The 11,140-nt window shown below is 42.8% G+C and overlaps 1 protein-coding gene across 1 annotated transcript in view; it reads left to right on the top strand.

Moving 5' to 3' along the window:
* Positions 1–1,254: 1,254 nt before the first annotated feature.
* The window catches only part of TRIM14 (tripartite motif containing 14), a 20,386-nt gene continuing 10,500 nt past the window's right edge, over positions 1,255–11,140 (top strand). Inside the window, exons 1-2 of the mRNA XM_011366307.2 lie at positions 1,255–1,569; positions 3,413–3,508. Of these exons, the coding sequence (XP_011364609.1) occupies positions 1,354–1,569; positions 3,413–3,508 (312 nt within the window). The 5' untranslated portion in view covers positions 1,255–1,353. The remainder of the gene's footprint in view (positions 1,570–3,412; positions 3,509–11,140) is intronic.

Below are 11,140 nucleotides of genomic sequence, written 5' to 3'. Positions count from 1 at the left end.
TCTGGCTTATTTCATTTAGTACAATGTTTCCCAAGCTCATCCATGTCACAAATGGCAGATTTCTTAGGTCTAAGTAACATTTCACTGTATATACAAATACCGCATTTTTATCCAATCATTGATCGAAGGACACTTAGATTGTTTCTATATCTTGGTTTTCGTGAACACTGCTATAATGAACACAGAAGTGCAGATATCTCTTTGAAATACTGACTTCATATTCTTTGGATGAATACCCAAAAGTGGGTTTGCTAAATCATATGGTAGTTTTATTTTTAATTTTTCAAAGAACCTCCATACTATTTTCCATAATGGCTGTACCAATTTACATTCAGTTGAGGCTGAGACTTTAGCCTGGGGGCAATTGGAGTTTCCAGAGTGTTTCTTACAACTGTTGAAATGGCCATTTTTCCTGGGGAAAGGGCAAGATAAAATAAAGAAAATGAAAAGTGTAGGTAAGGCATACCATCTAGGAAGACCACAGCCAACTTAGGGCTGCATATTTCTGAGCATGACTGGACTAGTGTCACTAACAATAGGGCTGCATATTTCTGAGCATGACTGGACTAGTGTCACTAAGCAGGGGAAGCCCACCTCCTTTCAGTTAGCCCATTAAGAATGCAAAAATTAATAAAGGGAAAGGTCATTTAAAATGGAGCAAGAAGGCCAGAAGGGGGAGCCCTCATGCACTACTACTCTAAGTCAATTACAGACCTTAACAGGAAGAATGGCCAATTAGCGACAACTGGAAGAGATGCATCTAACAATTGGATACTACCTTACTATTCTAACAGAAGGAAATTTTCCTTCTTGTCCAGTAATTCGGCCAATAAGAAACTACCACCACGCATATATCTCACTTTCCTCCAATGGTCTTTCCTTCAAAACAACCCCTCCCAACTTCCTTTTTTCTATAAAATAACATTCCTCTCCTTTGTTTACTGGACTTTAGTATAGTTTTTGCTGTAGCTTGGTTGTCCTGAATTGCAATTCTGCTATTCTCAAGTAAATCCGTTTTGCTGGTAGAATAACTGTCTTTTTTTTTTTTTTTAAGGTCTGCAGGAACAAGCCCCCATTTCTGCTGTGGCACCTCTAGGCCAGACACAAAACTGGCTACACCAGGCCTGAACCCTCAGCACTGATTAAAAACTGCAGGAGCACGTGGTGCAGGAGAGCACCCTGTTTATCAAGAGGGTGATGATGCAGCCACTGCCCCCTGACCGCAGTGCACTGCGATCCTTTCATCCCATAGCTGGGCTGGCCCGCCCCGTCCCGCCCCACCGAACTGGTTTCATTTTCCCACCAGAGCTCCTCCTGCACTGCGGCAGCCCCAAACTGGGGGAGTGGGGTTGAATGGCGAATGCAGCCGGGCCGAGCGGAACATCTAAGGGGCCTGGCCATGTGGAGTCGGAGAACTCGTATGGCTTGCGCTGTCCGGAGCACGACGACCGCGTGGCCGAGCTCTTCTGTCGCCGCTGCCGGCGCTGCGTGTGCACGCTTTGCCCGGTGCTGGGCGCGCACCGGGGACATCCCGTGGGCCTGGCGTTGGAAGAGGCGGTACACGTGCAGGTGGGGACGCGGGGGGCGCACGGCGGGGAGCGAGCCCGGGAGCAACGGTCGGGGAGGGGCGTGCCTGGGGTCCAACTGCCTGTTCCCGTTAGTACCGGAAACCCCAAAGCAGCTGGCAGTCATCCGGGCGGCCGACCTATTTTTCAGAACCAGAAACTGAGGCCTAAGGAAGGGCCAAGGTGAGCCAAGGCCAGAGTTAACATTCAAAAGAAGTAGGTTTAGGAGTGAAAACTTGGGAAGCCCCTGCTGGTACCCAGATACCCTTGGCCTCGTTCACTATGGCAGGTCCACCACACTGCTCTTGGGCTGGAAGAAAATCTGCCTTTTAACAAAGATGAAAAGTCCTCCCTATTGGAAAACTGCCGTGTAGCCTGGAAAGCCACACGAACATCTCTGGGTTTCTTTCCTGGAATTCACAGGCGGGGACTGTGGACGGCCTGACTGTGCTGGGAGCAGCCGCAATTGTCATCCCCACCCATCAAGCTCTGCGCCCCCTCCCCCCACATAATTCCATTCCAGCCGCATAACAGCTGGGTGGAAGCTAGAACAGCCATTTTACGGACAGGAGAAGGAAGGCTCTTGAAGCAGAGGCAAGTCTTGAACCCAGTACTCCACCAGACAGACTGCTCCCCACGGAGCCCATTCTCGCCTGGAAGTCCTCACCCTTGCTTAATCGTAATGGTGGCGGTTAATCGTAATAGTGGCGGGGGCTCTTGACTCTTGTTCCAGGCTTGCGGACTTTTTGCCCTGTGACTCCGGTCACATCCCTCTGCTTCTCTGAGCGAGGCAGGCCCTCCCGTCTCTGACAGACTTTAATTCTACAACTAACACCTCCAAGAAGTCTTCTGTGATTCACCTTTCCCGTGCATGGCACGACTTGACACTATCGCGTGTGACACCTTGGAGCTTCAAGGTGATAACAGGCCCTGTGAGGGCCAGTCGAGCAAGTGGAGTCCTGGGTTCAAGACTTGCCTGTGCCTCTAAAGTCTTCCTTTTTTTATCTATAAAATGGCTGTAACAATAATAACTCCTCAAAAGGCTGTTTTCCAGAGTTAATAGCAGTGCTATCCAGAGATATTGCTTGTGGGTCTCAAAGGTAAGTCTGCCCACCTAACTATGGGTAACCATCTTGTATCCACACTCACCTATTTGTTTATCTGTCATCCATTAATTCAGCACATACCTCCCTACCATGAGTCAAGGAATCGATCAATTCTTCCCTTACTTGGAGGAATTCTCTAGCTGGTAAGGAGAGAACAGTGAAAATACAGTACGATAAGTATTGTAACTGGGACACTTGAGGCAGTGGTCAGTGGGAGCCACATAGAAGACAATGTGAGCCAGGGACATGAAGCCCATGAAGACTTCCTGGAAGAGGTGCCATTAGAACCGGCCTTGAGGGAAGAGTGGAATTTCACCAAGTACCAAGATAGGAAAAATATCCAGTGACTGGAAGGCACAGGCACAAGGCTCAGCACATAATAGGTGCTCAGTTAATATTCAATCATAAGTGAATGCTCTTCACCTATTCTCAGGCTGCTTGCCTTAAGGTCCTATTTGAGGGACAGGAAAAGCAGGTCACGAACAGGATTGTCCTAGAAAAAAAGGGTGAAAGGCATCAAAGCTTGAAGAATCCCTAATGTGGGCCCCTGAGAACCAGAGGGGCCCTAGTTCTAGCTCATCCTTCAGCTTGCCACTTGACTTTGGGCAAGTCAACTCACCTGCCGAGTCTCAGGTACCTCAGCTGAAACACAACACAAGGATGAGAAGAGATGATCCCTGGGAAGCCTTGTTATCTTGAAAATGACATTAAGACTTTCCCCCCTAACTCTTTTACATACAGAAATTCATCCAAGAATGTTTAAAGCAGCTGGCAGCCAAGAACCAGCAGCAAGTTGGCAACAGAAGGCAGATAGAAGATACTGCTGAGCATCTCAAGGCAAGTAGACATTTCTTCCTTGTTCTCATTGGGATGTTCACATTTCTCCTCGGACACAAGGTTCTCCCCAATATGGAGCCAAAGAAAAATAAAAACCACCTTCAAAGGGGCAGATCAAATTTAGCCGGGTCAAGGGCTTCTACAATTTGGGGGGCCCTTTTTGAGCATTAGAACACAAAATTAAGTACAAGACCATGAAGGGGTCATGCTAGTGAGGGGCCTAAGGCTACGGTTTTATTAGCTTTGTGGTGAGTCTGCCTCTGTCCAGAGCCATAGCCTTGCCCGGTAACAACTCACAAAATGGAGGAACAGCCTTTTCTCCCGCCATCCCCAAGGCCATTCTCTTGAAGGGACTAGTCCTTCATCCCCGCACACCTTACACAAAGCAAAACTCAGCTTAAGGAACATAAAATAGCCTTTAGGTTTCACTGCTATGGTGAAAGAAAGTAAATAAGGTATAAATATATTCCATAAATATTTTCTTTCTTCAGGCTTATCCTTTCATCACGATGTTTATTTAAATGGATTATTTTGTGGGTTTTAAATGGGAAGTCGGGCTGATGTCATGAGCTGCCATGTTGGGAAATGATATTCAGTCTCTAGGGGCCTTTTTATGTGAACTCGGCCATTCCCTTCTCAATCTCAGCACCCCCTCCTCAAAGTGAGACCTGGGGCAGGATGCCCTCCCCGGGCCTGTCCTGCTGAGAGCTCTGTGAACCCCTGACTGACCACCACAAGTCAGGCATGGAGACTGGCCTTGACCATAGGAGAAGCTGGCACCCAGGTCTCCCTGAGGCCAGGCCCACAGCAGAGTGCAGATGCAGAGGCCCATGCCAGGCCACAGAACTGGCTCCATGTTTGCCCAACATCACTATCTGTAAGGTGACTACAGGCTCCAGTTCGCTGGGGACAGTTGTGGTTTATATCTGGCTTAATTATTAATAGTGTCCTCCATGTCTTCAAAAGCAGGACTCTAATCCCAGAGAGATAAATCAGTTGAAAAGGATTTGGGAACTGAAAGTTGGCACACCTGAAGGGATGGGGGAGGTGCTTTGGGCTGTTCAGCCAGAACAAGACTGGAGCACAAGTTCAATGTCTGCAAATCTCTGAGCAGATACAGAGTTAGGACCCATGTAGAGAGTCTAAGGGGGCAGGTTTCAGCTTAATCTAAGGTATTGTTTTCTTCTTTTACCTCCCCAACCTTCAAACTTTTATTTTGAAATAATTATGGATTCACAGGAAGATACACAGAGATGTTTTATGTACCTTTCACCTAGTATTCTCCTAAAGTTACACCTTACCTAACTGTAGTACAATTTCAAAACCAGAAAATTGAATGTGTGTATAAATTCTGTGTCAACTGATCATGTGTATAGCTTTAAGTAATCACCACTGTAATCAAAATACAGAACTGGTCCAAGAGCTACCTCATGCTACACCTTAATAGTCACCCCCACCCCTGCCCCCAACAATCCCTAACTCCTGGCAGTCACTAATTTATTCTTTATCTTTATAATTAGAGCATTTGAGAACGTCATAAAAATGGAATCATATAGTACATGACCTGAGACTTTTGTCACTCAACATAATGCCCTTGAGATCCATCCAAGTTGTTGTGCATGTCAATAGTTCATTTCTTTGTATTGCTGAATAACATTCCATCAATCCAGTAGCATGGATGGATATACCACATTTTTTAACCATTCACCTCTTCTGGGACATTTGAGTTGTTTCTGGTTTGGGGCTATTAACAAATGAAGCTACTTTGAACAATTGTGTACAGGTTCTTGCGTGGACATAAATTTTCATTTCTCTGGGATAAATGCTGAGGGTTAGTGCTGGGTTCTCTGGTACTTATATGTTGAGTTTTTTAAGAAACTGATAAATTATTTTCCAGAGTGGCTGTGCTGTTTTATATTTACACCAGTAATGTATGAGAAATCCACTTTCTCTGCATTCTTGTCAACACTTAGTATTTTCATAAATTTGTAGTTTAGCCATTCTGATAGGTGTGTAGTGATAGCTCATAGGGTCTTCATTTGCACTGTGGCTAGTGATGTTGACATCTTTTCATGTGCATATTTGCCATCTGTATATCTTTTTGGGTGAAAGATCTCCTTATATCTTTTACCATTTCCAGATTCAGTTGTTTCCTTACTGTTGAGTTTTGAGAGTTGGCTATATATTCTAGATAAGAGTCCTTTGTCAGATGTGGTTTACTAATATTTTCTCCCAGACTCTGTAGCCTTCTCTTTTCATAGTCTTAACAACCTTTTGCAGAGTGAACGTTTTTAATTTTGATGAAATACAGTTTATCAATTTGTTCTTTTATGTATTATGCTCTTGGCATCATGTCTAAGACCTCTGCCAAGCTCTAAGATTTCCTCCTTTGTTTTTTTTTTTTTTCTCAGAGTTTTGTAATTTTGCGTTTTACATTTAATTCCATGGTTCATTTCGAGTTAATTTTTTGTGTAAGGTATGAGATTTAGCTCGGGGTTCTTTTTTTTCTAATGGATATCCAATTACTCCGACACCATTTCTCAAAAGACTGTGCTTTCTCCATTGAATTGCTTTTGTCAAAAATCAATTGACTATACTTGTGTGGGGATATGTCTGGGTTCTCTATTCTGTTCCATTGATCCATGAGTCTATCCTTCTACCAATACCACACAATCTTCTTGATTACTGTAGTTGAGAATAAGTTTTGAAATAATTGCTGCCTCCACTTTATTCTTCTTTTTCAAAATTATTTTAGCTGTTATAATTCCTTTGTCTTTTCATTTAAATTTTAGAATAATCTTGTTATATGTACAAAAAGTAGACTTTGTTGGGATTTTGATAGAAATTGTGTTAAACCTGTTTATCAAATTGGAAAGAATTTACATCGTTGCTAGGTTATCTTCCAGTCCATGAACATGATATAGCTCTTCATTCATTTAGATCTTTATTTTCTTTCATCAGCATTTTGTGATTTTCAGCTTATAAATCCTGAACATGTTTTATTAGACTTACACCTAAGTGGCCCTCAAGGTATTAACAAAAATGTAATTAGTGGTCAGCATTTTAAAGCTGAGAGTTATTTTGTTTATATAAAAATTTAGCTGTAGAAAAGTAGGAAGATGTGGCTACCTTAGGCCTACATTCTCTCACATGATTACTATCATGAGAAGAGTACATGTTCCCCAGATGTCCTGCCTGACCACTGTCCTCACTATGTTACCAGCCTGTTTCCTGTGGGCATTTACATTTCTGGTCAAGAAGCAGATTTCTTAAAATTCAGCCATAATTCTACCACTTTAGGCCAACCATTACTCACATTTTGAGATTCTTTTTTCTGTACATGTATGTGCTTTTATATAGTTTGAGACATGTTCTACATAGAATTCTAGTATAGAATTCCCCAGTCTGGAGGTGAGGCAATGTTGTTTGTTTTTTGTGTGTGTGACTTGCCATGTGAATCATCATCTTGCCTTTAGTAGGTATTTTCCGTGACGTTCCACATGCCCTGGGTTGTGAAAGTGCCCCTCAGAGCACTGTGGCATGAGCAACCACGGGGGACTCTTTGATTTTCAGTAGTTCCAGACTGGTTGCCATGTGAATTTTTTTAGTTTTGAGGTTCCATGAATTTTGACTCCAGGCATGTTATTTGGTTTGTTTGTTTTGCTAGTGACTCTCTTTTCGTCCATGACCCTGGATGGATGACAAGATTCCTTGGCCCTTCCCCGGGAGAGTAGATAGAGCTTTCTGGTGCCTAGTTCATGGATGGAGCAGCTTTCTGTGACTCTCGCTTGATGCAGGTGGCCCCCTTCCCACTCTCAGCTGGTGTGAGGCCAGACAAAGGAAGGAGGTGATATTAGCAGAGTGCATGGTCCAGGTCCACCTAGGCAGGAGCTAGAACCAGAGCAGTCATGTCCTGTGGGAGCAAGAGAGTGGAAGGGACTAGAGGGTGCAACCATTCATGGAGACACTGGTGGGAGACACATACCCTGGTTGTTCCCTTCCCCTCACCCTCTGACCTCCCTCTAGTTCCTCCTCGCATTGACCACACTCAGCCTGAAGGAGGATCCCTGCCTGCAGGAGTCAGTCCCTTCTCCCTACAGAGCAGAGCTGGGGAAAGACAGGAAATGGGCCTGAGGCACATAGGCCTACACTGGCGCCCTGGGGAGTATATAAACATGCTTGGTTCCTGGCTCTGTGCCATTCCCTGTGACCCACCAGAGCTGTAAGGAGTGAACCACAGCATGGGATCGGGGACCAGCGGGATCAGCCTTTGCCAGACTGAGACTAGGAAGACAAGGACTCAGCCAGGCCTTGCTGTTGACCCTGACAATGCCACTGGTCTCTGTCATCCTGCTGGGCATGGCCATTCTTCTGCCTCCTCATGGAGGCCACTGCCACCTTTCAGAGAGCATGGATATCATAGCTAATGTGGCCTGGGCAGGGTTGGAGCGTGCACCCCTTCCCTGGTGGGATGCCCCTGAGAGGCGCCCAAAGCACGATTGTCCGAAGTCATACAGAGTTTTCAGCAAAACAGCACTTTTCATTTTCCTCATAGGCTTCTCCCCCTCCAAGGGACCAGATGGGCCTCCAGGGGCCTTGGCAGAGCGGGAGTCACATAGCTGCCTGCACTCCACATGTAAAATCCCTCACCCTCCCATGCCCAGGGCTTCATCTCTGCTCAAGTTCCGTCTCTCCTAGGACCTTCCTCATCTAGATTGTGTCAGGCCCTCACCCAGCGTCAGCCCCGTCCAGCATGTCCAAACCCCAGCCCAGTTCATTCTGGGATGCAGTTTCACTTTGAACCAATACAGTCTAAACCAGACAGCATATTTCCTTGCTTTGTTGCCAGAATTTTCTCTCTCTCCCTCTTTTGTTGGTTATTTTTATTTTTTAACCGTATTGCACAATCAGCTTCACATGTTTACACCTTAAGTTTTCTTGTGGATGTTGTCAAACAGTTATAACAATGTGTAGTGCCATTAAGCTTATTTTGTATATTCTTCTTTACAGAGTGGATCTGTAGAAACTGTTTGGAACATAGCTTGGTTGGGAGGAGATATTGGCTCTCTTGGTCTCTACAGAAAGGTCCTCTATTTACATACGCTACCTCCAAAATGTGTTCATAAATGAAGGGTTTGGGGCACATTTTTCTTTCCTTCTTTTGGCCATTTAACAAAGATATTTTGAGTCCAGGCTCACTGACCTATAGAAACCACGTGGCTAATATAGACTAATTCCCAGACTAGCCCAAAGCTGATTTAACTTACATGGCATGTAGCGATATAAGCTAGCCTCAGAACCTAACCACTGCCTAGAACATTATATAGGAAACACAGATTTTGGGAAGCCGTCCCTTAGATCCTGCTGCACCACACGTTCCTGCCCCACTAAGGAGAGAACATGGCATCACAGGGGAGCCTGCCCATCCCATGCCTGCCCAGACGCCAGGCAGCAATCTCCGTGTGGGCCATACAGATGCTTGGGCTGAGGAAAGAGGCTGGCCTATGTTTGTTTGTTTGTTTTTTAAATGATTTTCTGTTTTATTTTTTCATCGTACTAGTAATACATGAACATATGCTCATTTTAAAAAATTTAAACAATACTATATTAGAACATAGTAAAGACTGTAGAAAATGCTAAGTGAGAGTTACCCTTCGCCATCCCCTCATCCCACATTTCTTCCCAAACATGACAACTAACAGACATTGTAAATGCACTTGCAAACATACAGATTCACATGTTTATACGCTATGGTTTTTGTTTTGTCATCTGTTATGTAATGCGATCATTCTACTGTATGTATTATTCTGCAACTTGCTCTTTTTCACATGGTTTCTTAGAGAATCTCCACGACAGGACATACACTACATTCTTTTGGTGTATGTTGTAAAATATACATAACATAAGTTACCATTTTAACCATTTTTAACTGTACGATTCAGTGGCGTTAATTACATTCATAGTGTTGTACAACTATTACAACTGTTTCCAAAATGTTTTCATTACCCTAAACATAAACTCTGTAACCGTTAAGAAGTTGCTTCCCAATCCCCTCTCGCCAGCCCCTAGTAACCTGTAATCCACTTTCCATCTCTGCAAATTTGCCTATTCTAGACATTTCATATAAGCAGAACCATACAACATTTGTCCTTTTGTGTCTGGCTTATTTTATTTAGCATAATGTCTTCAAGGTTCATCCATATTGTAGCATGTATCAGAATGCTGCATTCGTTTTAATCACTATATATTATTTCATTAGGTGAATGCAGCATAATTTATACAATAAACACGTATTTCCCATAATGAAAATTTTGCCCAACTTTTCTCTATCACCAACAATGCTGTAGTGAGCATCTTGGCACACATATCTTTGTGTACATGTGAAAACATTTTCCAGGATCAATTCCTATAAGAAAAACTGCTGCCTCAAAGAATTTACACATTAAAAATTTTAATACTATCATCATCTAACAATGCAGTACCAACAGACACTACCACCTGCCCATCCACACACCCTTACAGATTCCGATATTATTCATCAGTTAAAATTCATCCAGTCTGATGGCCAGAAAATACTTCCTGATTACACTGCTCACTTCCTTGATTGGGAGGCTGAGCTTCATATATCTGATGGCACTTGCATATCTTTGGCCCGTTTTAAAATTGAATGATTTCTTTTTTCTTACTATGCGTTATAGATAATTAACCTATGTAGTTTGTTACCCATCATGTGGCATGACTCTATGTTTGCTATCTGAGTTTTGGTTTCCTCTTACGGAGTGAACAGTTCACTCTTAATAATTTCTTAATAATTTGAAATGACACCATTTCTCCTCCCAAATTTAAAAAAATAATTTAAATAAATTTCACTCTAATAGATTTTTTTTCATGTATAGTGCTTAAATCAGTTTGGAATTTCTTTTTTTGTTGTTTGTTCACCTTTTATTGTGGAAAACCTCAAACATACACATGTATTTAGGAACAAATTCCAGACATTTCATTTCATCTGTAAAAGTTTCAGTATATTATCTCTACAACATAAGACCTTGTTTTTAAAACTACATAACCATAGTATCATCATCCCACCTATGAAAATAATAGTTCTTTAATATCATCAAATCCAATCAATGGTCACATTTCCAATTATCTTATAAATGTCACATTTTATTTGTTTGAATTAGGAATGAAATAAAGTGTTCAAAATCCATTTGTTTGATGTATTTCTTTTTTTTTTTTTTTAATTTTCAGTTTTTTATTCAGGTGTGAAAGAAGCAGTCTCTTGATATTTTCGTATGTATTCACAAAGCCTGATATCAAACATTGTTCTGCAGACTACTAGGGAATATTCTGCTGTTGCAGGGTGATGTCTTGGATTTCTACCTACTTGTATGGCTTGTTCATCTGGATCCCAGGCGATTTTTCCTTGCTGCTTGCTACTTGTTTCCATCACAACTTTGATTTGGTCGCCAGAGGGATAAACAGAGCCTCTATCATCTGCGCCATTTTTTTTCCTCCTTGATATATTTCTTGAGTTGATGATTCACATGTTCCTCTGTCTTCTATATGTCCTCTAAATTGGATCTTTTATTTAGATCTAGAGACTTGATCAGATTCAGCTTCATATTTGTTGGC

Source organism: Pteropus vampyrus, unplaced genomic scaffold (assembly GCF_000151845.1).
Source record: "Pteropus vampyrus isolate Shadow unplaced genomic scaffold, Pvam_2.0 Scaffold123, whole genome shotgun sequence".
In the NCBI taxonomy this organism is placed as follows: domain Eukaryota; kingdom Metazoa; phylum Chordata; class Mammalia; order Chiroptera; family Pteropodidae; genus Pteropus; species Pteropus vampyrus.
Note: the sequence above shows the minus strand (reverse complement) of the source record. Positions and strands in the feature narration are given on the sequence as shown.